The 19,815-nt window shown below is 39.7% G+C and overlaps 1 protein-coding gene across 1 annotated transcript; it reads left to right on the forward strand.

Moving 5' to 3' along the window:
• The first annotated feature begins 3,998 nt into the window (after positions 1 to 3,998).
• LOC148374790 (somatostatin receptor type 5-like) lies at positions 3,999 to 18,070 on the forward strand. Its single transcript, XM_088341000.1, has 3 exons — positions 3,999 to 4,137; positions 11,327 to 12,042; positions 16,833 to 18,070. Exons 2-3 carry the CDS (start codon positions 11,362 to 11,364, stop codon positions 17,466 to 17,468), a joined length of 1,317 nt encoding a protein of 438 aa, XP_088197126.1. The 5' UTR covers positions 3,999 to 4,137; positions 11,327 to 11,361; the 3' UTR covers positions 17,469 to 18,070.
• Positions 18,071 to 19,815: the final 1,745 nt, after the last annotated feature.

Here is a 19,815-nt window from a genome sequence, read left to right on the forward strand (position 1 = left end):
TGAAATGAAAATGTTTGAAATGTTTTGCACGCTGAAACAATTTTTGATGCGGTTAAAATTTGGTCTAGAAACGTTTTCAGCAATCAAATGTGAACTCCGGAGTCACATCTTGGGTTGGTGTGACAAGTCTTCTTGTGGGGGTGAGGAAAGGTTCCTCAGCAGTAGCTCAGGAGGTAAAGTGCTCGTCTTGGGATCAAGATGTAGCAAGTTTGATTCCAGTTGCCTCCGTATTCTATGTCAAAGCGTCCTTTGTGCAAAACGCTGAATCCCTCCGATTAGCAGGTACAGTTGTTGCCTTGCACGGCTGCTATCGGTATGTGAGTGTGTGTGTGTGAATGGGTAAGCATGAAGCACATTGTAAAGCGCTTCGGGAGGTCTTCATTGACTTGAAAAGCGCTGTTACATTTACATTTATATAAAAGAAAACATGGTTAGGTTGCCTGTTGTTCCTAGTAACAGCCTCTTTGACAAATGCTAAATGTGCAGCCTCGACATGACTCTAGGCTATGGTTCAGCTATGGGCCTGCTTGTGGTTGGCTATCGAAAGCACTATAATTCCTTTTTTGCCCATTTGATACAAAACAAGCCTTAATGCGCCCCAATAAACGGTTTGAGCGCCTGCGCCACAAGCGTAACGGTCAACCCATAAGTTTTCCCCGATTTGTATACGTTTTTATTTGTTTCAAATTGTGTACGCCGTAAACCATTTTTGTCTTTTTTTATTTTATTGCTTTTCGCTTTTTGTTAGACCGATCTCGTCTTGCCCATTTCTGCTCTAAACCTTGATCGTCTTGGTCACTGGAAGCAACAACAATGTCGATTGCTATTTAAGATAGCGTTTCCGAAATCCTGCACTGTTACGTATACTGTAAGCAACACTAGATTTACTGTAAGTAAATGTAAATGGTCTGCATTTATATAGCGCTTTTCAAGTCAATGAAGACCTCCCAAAGTTAGGGACTCAGTGTCTTGCCCAACGACACTTCAACATATAACAGGGAGGAGCCGGGAATCAAAGTGAGGAAAGAACTATGGAAGATGCTGAAGTAAATTTCTGGTTGTTAATTTGATAAATGAAATACCTTGATTAGACAAATTATCTTTGTTTTTATTCCACATAGTCTGTCTTGAGTCAATAGGCACCGCATCGTGTTTGTAAGGTTAACTATTGCTTAATTGCAATCGGCAAAATATGACAGGTATGGCCAGACGTCACTTTGTGTGTTTTTGAAAACTAACAAAAACATTAGCCATCATGTTAATTTAGTATGTATTAAGTTCCCCATGTTATCAGCCTTTAGTCATGCACTGTATTTAGAAGCAAATCTCTCAGACTACATTTTGTAAGTGGTATGTGTTCCAATGCCTCCTCTCTGTCTTGAACTCAAAACTGTCAAAATACTTTACATTTTTTCATCAATAACATGTTTTAATCTTTAAAACTCTAAAGCTCTAACCTGGCACTTCGTCTGCATTTTACATAACACAATTTATTCTGTGTCCTGACCTTTGAATGCCCTTGAAGAAAAATCTCAAAACAAATTACCAAAAGTGTACCTGGCTCTTTTTCAACTTTTCTTAATGCTATGATTAAAAAAAGGTCTTTACTCAAATAATGTTTGCTATCAAAAATCTAAGATCCAAATATCTCGTTTGCCTTCATCTTTGGGGTTAAATCCTCACAAACCGATATGATTGCATCAACGTGCTCGTCATACATTTCTACAAACAGTCTAGTGCAGGGGTCGGCAACCTATGATATGCGTGCACTGCCCGATGATTGCTGGGATGGGCTCCAGCACCCCCGCGACCCTACCAAGGATAAGCGGTGTAGCTAGTGAGATGAGATGATATATATATTCTGTATATATATAAAATGGAGCACAGTCAAAAATACCCCCTTGTGAAAGTTTTTGTCCATATATACGGCGCATGAAACTATAAGGCCCATGACAATTAAACAGGATACAAAGTAAGTTTCTATTATAACATAAATATCAGGGAATCTGGTTGTACAATTAAAATGAATCAATTTGTTCACAAATGCTTAACACATGTAGAAGCATTTCACTGTAATTGTGCATCTCAGACTTTATTTACCGTATTTCCAGCTCTATAAAGGCGCACTGCAAATTTGGGGTTTTGGGTGCCCCGTATAGTCTGGAAAATAATTTTTAGCTACACTTGCTGACTGTGCAAGTGCTCTGTTTTTTTTTTGTTCAATGCTAATTCCTTGCCTCTTTTACCTCATCCCAAGCCTTTATATCATAGCTTTGTTTATTGCCAGTGTACCGAACCCTTGCCTCCTTTCTCAACCATGACCACTGCTTCTGGTAATGAGGAGACTGCTTCCCCGATACCGGATTCCCTGTGAGCCGAAGCCTGTTTGAAACCCCCCACGCCACCCCCGACGTTCTTGACATTGGTTCTGAAACTGTCATTGAAGTATTTCGCAGCCATAAAGAAGAGTCGTCTGCACTCACCCGGAGGAGGGAACCGGAGCTCCACTGTGGGGGTCCCGGCAGCAACGGCCTGGCTATTCGGGTGGTTGTGGAAAGTAGAAGCAAGAAGGGAGAGGACCCATCTGAGCATCCCGGGCAGAGGACTGGATGATGCCGCTTGGGAGGGTGGGAAGAAATCCCACTTGAGAAGACAGCTGTGCCCTTGCACAATAGTATTGCCCTTTACACATTGTTTAACTGCTGTTAAAAGTGTCGATAAAAATTGTTCAAACCTCATATTATTAGAATATGATATAATGAAATTGTGAATGTATTTAATTGCTGTTAAAAGTGTCGATAAAATCTCATATTGTTAGAACATGATATAATAAAATTGTGAATTTGTTTAATTGCTGTTAAAAATGCCAACAAAAATTGTTCAAACCTCATATTGTTAGAAAATGATATAATGAAATTGTGAATATGTTCAATTGCTGTTAAAAGTGTCAATAAAATTGTTCAAACTAAAAATTTCATTTTATATATTGCTAATGGTTTTTACTTTGTCATTTTTACGCTATCTTGTTTGTTTGTTTGTTTGTACATGATTCAATTGTTTGTTTGTTTGTACATGATTCAAATTGAATCTTTTCTTCCGGCGCCGTCACGAATGGCAGCCACTCCAGCAGCTCCCGTGTTATTTTCGATTGTTCTCGATTGTTCTCAGCTCAGGGATGCTGCTGGAAATGTGAATTTCCCTTCGGGGATGAACAAAGTATCTATCTATCTATCTATCTATCTATCTATCTATCTATCTATCTGCACTTTGACTTCATTTTCAAAATATTGTCCATAAAAGGTATGATAGTTGTCATGCTGACTTTGTTACATTGATAGTTTTTTGCAGCATTGTTGCTCTTTTTTGTTTGACTCTTTTGACTTTTGCTCGGAAAAAGTTGTCATAGAAATAGAAATATTTATAGTTATTTGTATATCTTGTTCATGTTTGCATTTAGGTCAATTAAAAATAAACCGTCCATTTTTATCATAATTATAACATAATTACAAACTAACACAAGGGGAAGGGGTTGAAATATTCAATGACGATAAGATTTCCAAGCAAAAGTATCGGTGTCGGATCAGTATCGAGCGATACTGCCCTGTGTTTACTTAGATCGGATCAATACCAAAAATCCCAGTATTGCCCACACATAGATTGCACAGCAAATTGAAATAGGGTGTAATATACACAGACATTTGGAGAAAGTGAAGGGTTCTGAATATTTGCAGGTACAGTAGATAGAAAAATGAAGGCCAAAGTTATCATTTGGCAGCTTTTTATGGTTTCATTGAAACAAAAACCTTAAACAGACTTTGTTATTCATTCAGGTTGATGCCAATTATACATTTTAAAGTCAAATACCAAATCTTAATGCAGAGGTTCACTCACTGCAGCCTTCCAGGAGACACGCATGCACATGCGTGCACATGCACATTGAATGGGATCCTAACACCTCCCACTTCAATAGCTGTCTCCTAGTTACAAGTGGAGAAGTGCTCGGGTCCTGTTTCTGATGACTACGACATTGCTTATGATGCTTAGAGTCCCGACGCAATGTGGACTTGAGCTGGCGGAACCTAAAGACCGGTCGGGATTTTTGCTTTTGTGAGGACAACCCGAAGAGAAAGTCAAAAGGTAAGAGAAAATCTTTTGCCTCTGCATCCAAAAAACGGACACAGACAATAGAGTGGCCTTCAAGTCCACACACATTTAATTTTCAACTTTAAATATTGCCAAAGTCTAAACATCTGCTCACTTGTAAAGGTTTTTAAGCTCGGCAAGATTTATGAAAACAAATACAGGAAGATTAATTATGCTGCTTGTAACATTTATCTCAAATCAGTGCAACGTATCAAATGAATAGGTATTTTAGCACCTATGGTGGTAGGCACAGGGAATAAAAACTGCTGGTCTAGGTTTGGTGCTTGGTAAAATGAATAGAGGAAACAGCAGAGTCAAAATTTGTTTCAACAAAAACCGGCAATTTAATGAACAATGGACAAGACAATATACAACCTTTGACATAATCTACGATAAAAGAACGCTCTTATTTGGTTTAAAGTGAATGCAAAATCCTATGTTTGGTTAATATTGATTTACTAACCTTGTTTTATTTGTGTTACAGATTAATGACCAGTCATCTACTCTAGTTTTGGTTGATAAACCTATTAGTGGCTAAATGTATTTTTTGCGCACCGATGAGATTTTGGAATCAACCTAAATCTATTTTCGTATCAGAATTTAAAGGCACACAATAATACAATTCCAATTTCAATGACAATTCAAAATAATCACAAGAACGATCATCAAATAACCGTAGAAAGACAAAAATGTTCACCAAATAAGTAAAGAGGACACAATTAAAATGTATTTCAATTCATTGAATCCCAAATTCATGGGTATCGCTGCTTTTTAAAGTTCATGAGTCCACAGTTAAGATCAAAGGAATAATCCACTTCCTACCGCAACCTTGATGCAGAGCTTGGCTGTGGATTTGTCGTCTGGGGTAGCTCGCCACTAGGATCACGGAGATTTCCAATTGTCCAGGGATTCGAGGATTTTTTCCAGGAGGAAGAAAAACCTGATTTTTTTTTTTGTCCGTTGTGACTTACACCTTCACCGAGCAATGTCTGATAACAACTTCTGTTGATAATCTCAGGTCCTGTCTGTACTCTATGCTAAGTTGCCTGTTCTGTCCGCAGAGAGCAATGACGAAAGACATGCTATCGGTTTTTGCTACGATGTTTGTGATGTCTTTAAGTTTTTTTCTTACAAAACTTTGTTGAAACAGGGATAAACAAATCATTGTTTGCTAATTAAAATAATAACAATTTATTTAATTTGATGAATTAGTTATATGATCAAATATTTACTATAACATGTTTCCTATCTATACCTATATCCTTAACCCATGAGATTTTATTTAAATGTCTAAATATCCTTTAATTTATTTCTATCTCACGGTTTAACAGGAAGTACATGATACACCATCATAAATTCCCATTTCTCTGAAAATTGTAAGGTTTGTGTATGCAATACACACAATTAAATAATAAATCCTTCGTTTTGTCTTTTAAAAAGTGAGAGGTCTGAGATCAGAAACAATCTGTTTTGTTATTATGCTTCATTTCTATAATATGCATTGATAATATTGAATAGTTCAGCAACATGATGTTTACAGAAAATAATGCGTAGATAGGTAGGTAGGTAGGTAGGTAGGTAAGTAGGTAGGTACGCAGAAACATATAGTTATGCATGGGTAAATGAATAGATGGATTGATAGATGGATGGAGAGTAAGAGACAGAGATCCATGTACTGATAGATAAATTATCTTCAGTGATGAATTAACAAGATCTTTCTGTAATTCCATACAAGGTAGTGGTAGTGGAACATGTGATTGCATTTGTGTGAGTGTGTGTGCATGTGCATGCGTGCATGCAAGTGTTTGTAGTTTCTCCACAACCTTTCAAGTCCCGCTGACCTTTAGGATAGATGTGAAACCAGCTGACATTTTCTTTTCCAGCATTCTTACAATTAGTATGTAGCACGTTTTAGCACTCATTTCATTAAAGTGTAATTAAAATACAGAATTTATTAATAATAAATTGTGAATCCAATTAAGCCCTGCTCATTAGTCCTTACGCTGAAAGAAAAATTCCCTGCAGTAAATATGGAATTGGATTCGTCAGAAATTCCAAACTGACGTTCACACACAAAAAAATGAGTGTTGAATGTTGATTGCCGATTATGATTAATTATTTTCATGTCCAATAATTTGTGAAAATAATCACAATGGTTCTTCTGAGGTGTTTATTGACCTGAAAATATCCACTAACCACTTGACTTTGCTTTCTCATCTTCTTTTGTTTTCTGCATTTTGCCTTTTGGCAAGAAGGCTCTGACATTTATTGATGATTGATGAATTTGATATCAGAGGCCCTGCCAGTTCGTTTCCATGGCGACCGCTCTTGATGAGTGAAAGCGCTAAAATGATGTGGACACATAAAGATATTATAAGATATATAGATATATTTATATATATATAGCTTTATATATTAAAAACAAAAACAAAACAAGTCAAAAAACAAACACAATGTTAACGTACATGTCCGAAATAAACAAGAATGATCTTATGCTTATTTAATCCAAACCTCAGACTTTAATTGTTGCTTACAGCTAAACTATATTTAGAGGCCCCTTCTCAAGGTTTCTTTTTTCCTCAAGTGAAGGTTTTGAGTTTTTCCTTGCCTGCATGTTGTTAAGATCAGGCAATAGTGTAATTGTAATCCTACGCACTACTGTGAGACATCTTGTGATTAAGGGCTATACAAATAAATGTAACTTGACATGTCACAAACACCTCATGAATATACATATTTACATAGGTTCTGTGGATGCATCATCATCATAGCTATCTCTAGACATTTTCAGCATACTATATACAAGGTGTAAGAATATCTTTATGATAACAATTATTGTCAAGGGTTTTCATGGTTAAAACTGACGGTTTCATGGTGTGTTTTCTCCATCATACAAAGTATCTTTTGGACCTGCTTCTATGGTCCAGGCAGCAGGACCACCCATTGCTAAGTGTCCTGATCTGTGCATTATATAGGAAAGGCATGTGACACGAGCAGTACAAGCAGGGAATCCAAATGCATACCATTTCACACAATGCTTTATTAAAGAATCAGGGAAGTCAGGGCGAGAGGAAAAAGACAGTGCTGGTGCCCGCTGGGCAGGAGGAGTGGGAAGCCCTCGCAAACGAAGCGTGGAAGAATCTGTGGACTGTGCAGCCCTTTGAGACTCTTTTTTATTAAGGGCTATACAAATAAACATTACTTGACTTGACTTGGTAGAAGTTTGGAACAAGTCGGGCAGCCAGGACGGGAGAACAGAGCGTGGTCGGAGATCGGAAACAAGTCAGGCAGCCGGGACGGGAGAACAGAGCTTGGATACAGGAAACACATCGGGATCAAAACGGGAGCTAGAGTCAAAAGTGCTGGCCTTGCATGCCCTGAGGTTCGCTGACGGACTGACCAGAAGTGAACGAGAATGACGTGCATAAATAGTAGGATGACTAATTAGGGAACGAGTGGCACCTGGGGCTGAAAGGGGAGCACAGGTAAGGGCAACTGACAAATCATGACAGCATGGTAGGTTGAGCATGATGCCTCTAGCATCAAGCTCCCACTCGACTGCCCTAACTATAAGATTGCAGGACATGTCTGTTTTGTGTTATTATTAAGATGTATATGCCCATTTATTTAGTTTTTGTTTGGTTTTCACCATCATCACCAACATATTTATTCACCTCATTGTTTGATATCCAAACACAATGGCAAAGACAATGACTGGCTATGTTGTCCCCCGCTCCCAAATCTTCATTTACGGCATATACAGGAACGCTGTAGTTGGCTCCAATGTAGGAATCTTATTTGACTGGGGAATTCCAAACTGCAGCTCACTAAATGCTCTTCTCTGCATATCGTGAGGCCCCTGTATGCTTAATGACATACAAACAAATTAAGTAAGACAAAGTAACAGTTTGCGTAGTATTTTTATAGCTTTGCGCCATTTCTTCCCTGCTTAGAATGCATTTTGGTCTCCAATCGTCTCAAAAGGTTTGGGCGCCCCTGATCATTTTCAAGATATTCCATTATAAATCAGGTGCTGTGTGGGTTAGCAATATGTGTTAATTATCTAATTCAATCTAGATCTAATATGAACTACTTTATAAATCCCAATTTGTGTGTGTGTGTGTGTGTGTGTGTGTGTGTGTGTGTGTGTGTGTGTGTGTGTGTGTGTGTGTGTGTGTGTGTGTGTGTGTGTGTGTGTGCGTGCATGCGTGTGTGTGTGTGTGTGTGTGTGTGTGTGTGTGTGTTTTTTTAAGTCTCTGAAACAGCTGAACCACTATTTGTGAAAATTTACACGGTTGTACTCTGGGCTCTGCATATGTCTTTAGCTAGGTTTTGTGTCAAGGTACCCCAATAAATACCAGTAAAATTGATAAACATCTGCCATTTTTAGGTCTGCTTTTGTGGGGTCTGGCAGCCAAATTGGGTACTGCAGCTCCCGACCACTCCCAGTAGCCGAATCCAATCTTTTATTGGCACGGCAATGCCGGGCCATCTGCTCTTATAGGCACAGTAATGTTTGTGAAGTGAAATAAAGTTTATAGGATTCACAAAAAGTGTGCAATAATTACTTAATCAAATTAGGCTGGTGCATGAATGTTGGCACGCCAACAAAACAATTACATCAATATTTTGTCAATCTCTCCTTTGCAGAGACTACAGCCTTCAAACAACATAACATCTCCAGTTCTGTCAGGTCTGATGGTTTCTAAGCCTGGACAGCCCGCTTTAAATCACACCAGAAATTTTCAAGAACATTTAAATCTGTAGTCTAAGAAGGCCATTCTAGAACGTTTTTGATCCCCTGCATGAATGACTCAGTAGAATCTGAGCACTGTTTAGGATTTTTGTCTTGCCCATCCCGGGCAAAACTTGTACAGTGTTCGTATGTTTCTGCTGATTATGGATTGGAATCCACTTTAACAAGATTGACTGTACCTGCATTGGCCACTCTGACCCACAGCATGATGAAAGCACCACCAAAGTTTTATGTGGGTAGCAAGTGTTCGTCTTGGAATGTTATTATTCGCCATCCATACTGCCCTTTGTTATTTCCGAACAACTCCATTTTAGTTTCTTAAGTCTCCTTGAGGTTTGCTAAAGCACATTTGGACAAGCGGGCTTCATTTTGAAATAAGGTGCTGTGGACTGATGAAACTAAAAGTGAGTTTTTTAGACAAAACAAAGGCTGTCGATCAAACCTGACTGAACTGCAGATGTTTTGTAACCTCCTTGGTATCTCACTTATAATGATATAAGACATGAGTTGAAGGATTGATAGAAGAAACATCCAAAGAGATTTTTGGAACTGGTCTGCTATAAGCCTTTTGCTCTAAACTGTCATCTCTTTTTTTCTTTTTGGGTGATTTGTTCATTTTTTGATGTGAAGTGTGTTGCAACATGCAAAGAAAATGTGAAAAAAATACATAATACAATAACGAAGAATAATGGTTAAAAATACCTTTAAGTAGAATCCATACCCTCATTGGAATCTACAGTGACGTGAAGACGTTTTTGCCCCATCCCTGATTTCTGTGTTTTTTGCATATTTGTCACTCACAAAGGTTTCAAATCAACAAACCAATTTTTGTATCAGACAGAGTTAACCCAAGGAAATAAGAACTGCTTTATTGAAATGTTGATTCCATTTATTAAGTAGCAAAATATATATAAACCTATCTGGCAATGTGTGCATATGCGGTTTATAGTCAGGTGCAACTTATGTATGTGAAAAAGTAAATGCCCCCTGAACCTAATAGCGTGTTAGGCCGCCTTTGCCAGCGATATGAGAAATGAAACGTTTGGATATTTAGTAATGAGTATTTCACAACACTGTGGACGCATTTTTTCCCACTTTTCTTTGCACAGTCATTTTAAATCTGCCATTTTGGAGGGTTTTCTAGCATGAACTGTCCGTTTAAGGTCACACCACAGCATCTCAATTGGATTTAAATCCGGACTTTGATTTGGCCACTCTTTTTCCTTTCCTTTTTTTTGGAGCCATTCAGAGGTGGACTTGCTGGGGTGTTTTTCGGATTGTTTTCCTGCTGCATGATCCAAGAGCGCTTGAATTTGAGGGCACCTTCAGGATCTTCTGGTAAACACCAGAATTCATTATTTCGTTAACCACAGCAAGTTGTCCTGGTCCTGAGGCAGCAATAAGTGATAAAGTGCAAAAAATACAGAAATCAGGGTGGAAGCAAATACTGTATACATTTACAGAACATGGAATTTATTAAATTATGATTTAAGTATTCTTTTACGCTGCACAGATTTTCTTTGCGTGCCAACATTAATGCACCTGGTTACTCATGTTTAGGAAATTATTGCACACTTTCTGTAAATTCGATAAACTTTATTTCACTTCTCAGATATGAATAATTTTGTCTGCTTCGTGGCATATTCAACTGAAAATGCTGATCCAAACAACCTATGATTTACAAAGGAATTTCTTGAAAATGATCAGGCGTGCCCACACTTTTTCATATACGACTGTATATCAACATTTATGTTATCCTGGCCTAAAGTAACTAAAAGTCCTTTGGTGTGTTTCTTATGTAGACATTTATAGGCAACATTTGTTATGCTGTCATACTGAACACTAAAACCAGACTAGACCTTTATGTTTTTTGAAAAAGTTTCCCACTCACAAGAAGTAAAAAGGCAGACGTCATTGAGATGCTTAAAGGGAGATGTTTTGCTTGGACAAAAAAAGAAATTTAATATATCTAAGACCCCAAATATGTGAAAATAAGTATTAAAGGAGTAAAATGAATAACAATAACAATAACAAATAATAATATTTTAAACATCTAATGTCACCTTCACAGAAACACCTTCAGACAGAGTTTTTTTTAATTCAAACTGTGACAGGGTTTTTATTTCCTTTAACTGAAATAGCCATCTCTGCTTCAATAGCTAATGGTAAAAATGTTGCTCTAATGATCATAGATCTAAGTGCCTTTAAAAGGATCAGAAAAAAATAAATTAATACAAGTATTTGCATTAGTGTATAATTTTACTCACTTTGGGATTTGCTTATTTTGTATTTTACTCGAGAACATTTACAGGTACTGTATAGTACTGTTAGTTGTTGAGGAAATTCTTGATTCTGTAAAAATGTTTTGCACCTTGGTTTTGTAGAATATTGTTGTTCGATAATAATTGTTGTTTGTTTTCTTTGCAGTGCACTTCAAATTTTGGGGTTTCCAATTTCTAGACATGGACGCCAAGGACAATAACAGCAGCAGCCCATTCCAAGATTTTTCTCTTCTTGTACTAAACGTCAGCGGCAACTTGACAGCGGCAGACAACGGGTGGGGTCCGGGCGTGGAGGGCGTCATCATCCCACTCATCTACATGATCGTGTGCATGATCGGACTAGGGGGGAACACGATGGTCATCCACATTGTGCTGCATCACTCCAAAATGGAGTCTGTGACTAACATTTACATCCTGAACCTTGCCATCGCCGACGAACTCTTCATGCTTGGCCTTCCCTTCCTGGCCGTTCAGAACTCACTGCAGTCATGGCCGTTTGGCTCCTTCATGTGCCGCCTGGTGATGACAGTAGACTCTATCAACCAGTTTACGAGCATTTTCTGCCTGACGGTCATGAGTGTGGACCGCTACCTGGCGGTGGGCCACCCTATCCGCTCTGCGCGCTGGCGCCGCCCGTGCGTAGCCAGACTGGTCAACGGCACCGTGTGGGCGCTGTCCTTCCTTGTGGTCCTGCCCGTAGTAGTGTTCGCCAACATCCAGAAGACAGGTGGTACCTGCAACATCCTGTGGCCGGCACCGGCCAAGGTGTGGAGGGCGGCATTCATCGTTTACACATCCACAGTGGGATTCCTTTGCCCGCTGCTCATCATTTGCCTCTGCTACCTTCTCATCGTCTTCAAGGTGAAAATTTAGATTTATATTTTCTGCACTACATGGCGCACCAGATTACAAAGCGCATCCCTAACAATTGGTCTTTTTTCACCTTTATTTCGTATATAAGGTGCATCAAACTAAATTAAAACCACAGTAAGGGCTAGGGTTGCACTAAAAATATATACCGTAAAATTTGCGACTTTTTCACTAAATTTCAGCCCTGCAGCCTATGAAAAGATCCGGCCAATTTATGCATTTTTTTCCAACGGCCGCCGGGTGCTCCCGAGCGGTAAAGGTAAGAGTGAGAGTGGAGAATGTGTCGAGAAATACGCAAGTTTAATGTAATAAAAACTAGCATGGACGAAAGTAGAGCGCTAACTATCATATTGGGAATACTTTTATGGGTCTGTTAATTTGTAAACAAAAATAATGTGACGAAATGAACGGATTTCAAGAAGTAACGTCCAATGAAGCAAACATGTTTAAAGTGGTTACGTATTCATCTGTCGGCACTATCGTGTGTTTGGAGTAAATATTTAACACGGCTGGATTCTATGGATTGTCCTTGAAGTAACAAAGCCATTTTCGCGGTTATTTAGAAGTTTAAGACGGCCCATGGGACGTACTGATGAGTTATGCCAGCTTTATATTTTTCCAGTATCTTGTTTCAGACTGATCTTGATGTTTTTCTGATAAGTTTATTTTGAAATAGTCATCATACCTTGAATCCCAAAATTTTTAGCTTTCCAATAATATGTATCTTGACATATTTCAGTGACTGGTGACATCGTACAGACACGTATTTGTTTATCAAAAGTCAGGCGGCCCACGGGCGGACAGTCGGAACATTAGGGGATGTGGTAACGTATATTATTAAAACGCTTTCTGAGTAGCGTCTTTCTTTGTAAATATCTAATGTTTCAATGTGGGCAGATGCAGCTTATAGTCAGGTGCGGCTTATGTATGTACAATTTTTTTTTTTCGTTTAAAAATGTACTGGGTGCGTCTTACAATCAGCTGTGCCTTATAGTCCAAATTCTACGGTAAGTACCATGTTTGAGCATTAATTGATCAGTCGAAGAAAATTGCTGATCACAATTGCAAAAATTGAATAGAACATGAATCAAACCCGGATCGCGGAAAGGGGGGGGATTTTGTAAGGTTTATTGTTCTATATTCTTTATCAATTATCCATTATCCGTTATCGGTCAAATCATAATACGCTACAAAACCAAGGGGCCGAGACACTTGCTCTCAGCCAAGAGGCCGAATCAAGGTCCTAGCCACAGAGCCATGCAGACCTATCCGACATATGGGGTTTTGGGGTTTTTAAGGGTTATTGTTCTATCTTCGTTATTCATTATCCATTATCCGTTATCGGTCAGTTCATAATACGCTACAAAGCCTAGGAGCCGGGACACTTACTCTCAGCCAAAAGGCCAAGCTAAGGTCCTAGCCCTAAAGCCTTGCTGCGATATGCGCACTGTATCCTATCCACAATACCACTAGCGAAAAAAACGAGACACGAAGAGCCATTAGGCTTTATGTCATCATCCTGCTATTTTTAGCAACGGTACCACGTTGTTGGTGTTATTATTGAGCCCACCGTGAGAATACTGTTAGATATGAAACCATTTTGTGGTATTGATAGATAGATAGATAGATAGATAGATAGATAGATAGATAGATAGATAGATAGATAGATAGATAGATAGATAGATAGATAGATAGATAGATAGATAGATAGATAGATAGATAGATAGATAGATAGATAGATAGATAGATAGATAGATAGATAGATAGATAGATAGATAGATAGATAGATAGATAGATAGATAGATAGATAGATAGATAGATAGATAGATAGATAGATAGATAGATGGATAGATAGATAGATACTTTATTCATCTATTATTGTTCACTTGCAAAGTCTTTACCAAGTGCACAAGATTCTAAACAGACTGAAGAGAAAGGCATTGTGGTTTAGAGAAAATTCCTTTAAATCATATTTATTTGCTTCAGAATCTAATTCGGTGGTTACCGATTCGGCCAGCAGGTAGTGCTCACCGTTTCCCACCCCAATTACGGCGACATAGCCTCATCTTCTGTTCATTGTGATGGATAGTGATTGATCAGGCCAGAAGGAAGAATATATCGACACAAAAATAAATAATGCACATATTTTATTATAAAAAAAACTACATTATATTTACATGACAAGGAAAATTTAATCAAACGAAAGAATGAGCACATTGTTGACACAAGCACTCGTAGTGTTAGCAAAGGGGGGAGGAATTTGTGAGCAATGATTAAAGTACTGATCAATAAACCCGGTTTTAAGATCACCAACTAACTTAAATGATCAGGAATCTTTTTCATAGTGTGTCAGAGATTAAAGATGATTTGCCCCTGCACCAAAAACAGGCTGTTGCATTATCTTTTTCTGCATACCTCTGAGAACAAAGGAAGCCCCTTGGGGTATGGGTGGGTGAGCGGCACTATCCTCACAACAGGGCTGAAGAAAGTCAGGTCCCTTTTTGCAGTGGATCTGACTTCATGGCGGTTGTCCTCAGCCAGGCCACAGGGACAGCTAAAACCACAGAATCTTGTAGCCTCAAGATTCTGCTGCGACCGGATTTTAAGCCCGGAGACCTCTGTCAGCCATCTTGATTCAGGCCAGTGCGTGCTTCCCCCCTCTTTGGCATTGTCATTCATTTAGTCCGCTTTAGAGCCAGGCCGAGTTTCTCTTGCGCTGAATTTTCTTTTTAATTATCCTACATGGGGTGTGAATAAATGTAAGCATTGTTAACCACTACTAGAAGTAGCTATCACTTTAAGAATGAGCACCACTGCTTGATAACGGCAGGGACAAAATGTTACTGAAATCCAGTTGTATGCAACGCCGTGTTGGTTGTTCAGTGAGTTCCAAAATAGATAAGAGTTTGTCTTCTATGAATCGGTGAATACATGACGCACTCATCATTGTTCTGTTTATTTCCCTTTGTGGATAATCTGTACGATGGATTCTGTGCTGCTCTCACAGCCCAGAAGCTTGCAACGACTGCGCCCTCCACAGCGGCACTCTTGGGGGCGAGTTGTCCAAGATCACCCCTACTGCTCCCGAGTCCTCACAAATAATATATGAAAGTTAGAGTTTGCTTTGGGCTTGGTCACTCAGATCAGGTAATTTTTATCAGGCTGCATTTTTTAGGCTCGATCTGACCTCTGGTTTGAGCTAAAAAAAAGTGGGATAATGAGATGATACCCATTGCCTTGTCCCACGTCACCTATGTACCTTGTGGCCTGGTCGTCAGGATTTGATGTTCTTACCCCTGGCGTCTGGGTTCGATGTTTGTTGTGGTCAGCGATAAATATTGACTGATCAATAATTACCCCGGTATGCATTTCCAATATTTTCTGTACCCAAAGTGGACAGGATTATAAGGCACCCCCACAAATTTCTGGACAACTTGGGGTTTTTGGGTGCACCTTACAGTCGGGAAAATACTGTACCTTTTAGTGTTTTTTTTAACTCCCCGGGAGTCATGCACTGGCGAGGATGTGCGGCAACTATCAGGTTTATTTTTATAAGGGATTATAAATGACCCTTTTTTTAATTTGGCACAGAACTTGTAGTGTTCCCCCCCACAATCATGCAGATGTGTTCCAAAATATTCCACGCATCTTGGATCTCGAAAAAACAAATTTCAAAGTAGACAGTTTGACCTCATATCCCCTGAGCTGTGATGTCACCGGATGACTACGAAAAGCAAAACGAACAGCACGCCCCGTTGAATAACAGACAGCGATTATAGTAATAAGCGAATGCATAGCGCTCATTTCATCTTGGAGTAATTGGAACTTTGCTTAATGTGTTGCTGGGAGCCTTCTGATTGTTTAGTCTGAGTTGGTCATCAAAGGGTAAGTTTACCTGCCGTCATGTACAGCGCGCGTTCCTTTTTTGACTTCGCCTCATTTTAGGTATGTGACTGTGACTTTTCCTCTCGTGTTTTTGCCGATTGTCTCGCAATTAATATGATATTGTCCAAATAGCTCCTTGTGAGTGTGCGGGCTCCCGAAGGTTTACAGTTTACAGGTCTGGGTTAGCCCCATTTTAAGTCAGCTAGCTGGCCAGCATGCCGCGCTCATTGTTTTTTCTCCTGGCTGGGTTCGTGTTTGTTGCTTTGGTAGTGTTTTGTTGTTGGCTCATGGTTATCCTGGCTGCTTACTGCGTGTTTTTGGTCAGCCAGCCTGCCTTTTTTTCGGCCGAACAGTCCGGGTACGTCCTCTATGGCAGCCAGCTAGCCTGCCATGTCCGGGCTCGTTCAGCCCATGTTAGCTCTCTGTGTTATTTTTACCAGTTTGCCCCATTTCGCCTGCCCGCCATTTGTTGTACCATTGCTGCACCCATCTGCAACATAACACCTAGCCATTCTCCACAAAATATACTAAAACTTTTGCTTAAAAAACTCAAAACTAGTTAACATATAAACCAATAGGGTGGCTTTTTCAGCTGATTTAGGGTGGTGATGGCCTTGGGGAATAAACTGTCTCCGAGCATGTTAAAAGTATATAAGGACTTAAAAGTTTTGGTTAAAAATCTAAGTTTTTTGTCCAAGCAGTATCGATATCTGTTTTTGGTACACAAGAAAAACATATCGGTTGTGGGCTAGAAAAAAACATAGTAGAAATTGCTGATGAAAATAAAGTAAAGAACATAATCGAGTGGTTAATGGAAAATGAAATATATCAGTGTATTCTATCCATCTCTGTTATTAAATGTATTCAATTTGGTGGATTGTGATTCTCATTTCAAGGTACGCAGCTCAGCCAAGAAAGTTCACGCAGCCTCAACCAAGCGGCGAAAATCTGAGCGCAAGGTGACGCGCATGGTGGTGATAGTGGTGGCTGTCTTCGTCCTGTGCTGGTTGCCTTTCTACACCCTTAACGTGCTCAACCTTCTGGTGGCATTGCCGCCCGAGTACCAGGGGTTGTACTACATTGTGGTGGTGCTGGGCTACGCCAACAGCTGTGCCAACCCCGTGGTCTACGGTTTCATGTCAGAAAACTTCAAGAGGGGCTTCCGCAAAGCTATCTGCCGGGCGACTCGCAAGGTGGAGGACCACCTTGTGACCCAGGCCCAGCCGCAAGGGGAGGATCAACGCCGGGTACTGATGCCCCGGGAGAGTTTGAGACGGGGCCTCTGTGAAGATGATGACATTTCGGAAATGACAATTGAGCAAAGCGGGTGCCCAGCACAGAATCTGGAGCCCTTGGTAGAACACAACGAGGCTGAGGACGCGAATGCTTCTCAGCCAATGCTGGGCCAAAAGTTTAGGAAAGCCCACGGAAACCGTGACTTTGAGACGTCTGAGACATCATTAGCCACATCTTTGCTTGGAAATGACAGAAGAGAGAAAGCAAAAAACGATATAAGATTAGGCAAAGATTGAAAAAACATTCTCTTCTTCAACTACCTAAAAATTCTGCTTGAATACAGGACCACAAAGTGTTTGAGTTTGATTACTTTCCACTGCTGCATGACACACTTGGCTTAAAAGGCTTAAAAGGTGGGGTGCTTAGAGTGAGGTGTCCTTAAAAAGTTTAAAATCAAACGTTTTCTCAATTAAGTATTGGTTAACAATGCACAAATGAGTTCAAAGAGCCTTTGTTCTGAGATGCAAATGGTCAAAGTAAGAAAAGGAGTACAGTCCAAATGCCAACCCAAACCCCCAAAAAGATGAAAAGGGAAGAGTTTATTTGAGCACATCTATGAATTTTACATACTAGCACACGCATCAAAAGGAGCGCAGTTTTATCCAGAAGATGGCGACAGACAGAAAATTATTTAGAAGTTACAGACACAACTTTTAAGGACACCCGTTTTTGTAAATTATTTTTGTGTATCAACAAATCAGTGTTCTAAGTGCGTTTCAAATACAGTACTGTGAGCTTGTTTTTGTCCAGGTGTTGGTTGTAATAGTGGCCTCAATGTGACTCATCAGGTTGGAAGGTGTAAGTCACTCAGTGAAAATATGCACTCTCAAACACTAATTAATAATGACTCTTCACCACTTGTGTGCATTTGTGCAAGCACGTGTTGGGTATTGTGATGGACCATCTTGATTATGCTTTGGTCTCAACAGTCAATTGCAATTCATGTGAAGTGTTGATTAAAAGTCTGGAACTTTCCCAAGAACTCAAATTGCTTCTGCTAATTCACACTAGCTTCTCTGAATGCAATATGCTGGATATGGAAATGTTCATTGAAGCAGCTAAAATAGATGAAGACATCTGCGACATGGATGGATGGATGGATGGATGGATGGATGGATGGATGGATGGATGGATGGAAGGATGGATGGTAAGACGGTCAGATAGATTTTCACATCGATCGTTAAAAAACATGACCGTGGGTCAGCCGATATTCATTAGCCTCACTATCGGCCCCAAAAGGGGCAACAGAAAATCTGCGTTCCTCATACTGAAGCAACAACATACCTGTCAACCTGTACGTTTTTGCTGTACTAAATACATTTATTGTGCATTTTAAGACGTGTAGACGTACAAGATAATCTGTACGGAAAAACGCAAATTTGTCAATTATGAGTACCATCCGGTATACACCGACTATCACAAAACGGCAAATCAATCAAGTCAAACGAGTTCGAGTTGTGTAGTGAAAGGAAGTCCGTCTCTTTTTAGAGAACCGGCTTTTTTGGCTCAACTTATTAAAGAGAGCCGGCTCTCAAACGGCTCACTTGCTTTGATGCATTATATTACGAATTATAATGTTGTATAAAAAAGTTAAGAAAAAAAGGAAGTATAAAAGGAGAAAATGAGAAAAAAAAACAGGTTTGTGGTTATCCCTTAAATCAGTATATTACCAAGGATAATTTAATGCAGAAAATGAATTGTTAAATTGAATAAAAAATATATTATTCTGTCAGACAGGACGAAAGGAAGACTGAGATCACTTGCGCTCGTTTCTTGGTTTTATTGAAAGGAAGGAAATGACAAGGTGGGATTATTCGATCCGTTGGTTGGCGGATTGACGGAACTTGACAGGCGGGTGAAGGCTTGGCGGGAATGGTCGCGGACAGGCGTAATCGTAGTGTTCGGAAAAGAGTTCAGGAGTCAGACGGGCAGGGCAGATTACAGAAACGGGTCGGCAACGGAGATCAATCAGAAGAAAACAGGGAGCAGGCAAAGAGTCAGAGGTACGGGCTTACTGAGCTGAAGGCAACAGGTAGCATGAGTACACTCAGACAAAGTGTTGCCGGAAGCTGGGGATTTAAATGTACAGGGTGCGCCAATCAGCTGTCCTGGCTGTTGGCGCCAAAACCTGAGCACAGGTGTTCCCAATACATGTGATTGTGACAATTCTACTTAATTATATTTGCATGTATTTTTCTTTCTACAGTGAACGTCCCAGCTACTTAATTTTTGAACTTTTTTATAATAAACCTCAATCATGTCGAGCAACTCAGTATCTCACAACAAAATGTTAATTAATAATCTCATCTCATCTCATTAGCTGTACCGCTTATCCTTATTAGGGTCGCGGGAGGGCTGGAGCCCATCCCAGCCATCTCTGGGCAGTGGGCAGGGGACACCCTGAACTGGTTGCCAGCCAATCGCAGGGCAGTTAATTAATAATATATATATGATAAAACGGAACACATGTACAATATAACATGTTAAACTACCGTATTTTCCGCACTATAGGGCGCACCGAGTTATAGGGCGCACCCCCAAAAAAATAGTTTTTGGTCCTATATCTTCCATAGATGAGACGCA

This window comes from Urocampus carinirostris, chromosome 1, assembly GCF_059441175.1.
Source record: "Urocampus carinirostris isolate Australia breed hairy pipefish chromosome 1, RoL_Ucar_1.0, whole genome shotgun sequence".
NCBI lineage: Eukaryota > Metazoa > Chordata > Actinopteri > Syngnathiformes > Syngnathidae > Urocampus > Urocampus carinirostris.

Excerpts from the sequence above, each read along its gene's own strand:
- LOC148374790 (XM_088341000.1), top strand. The coding sequence starts at position 11,362 with ATGGACGCCAAGGACAATAACAGCAGCAGCCCATTCCAAGATTTTTCT. Across the intron at positions 12,043-16,832 it reads ACCTTCTCATCGTCTTCAAG|GTACGCAGCTCAGCCAAGAA; the intron begins GTGAAAATTTAG and ends TCTCATTTCAAG.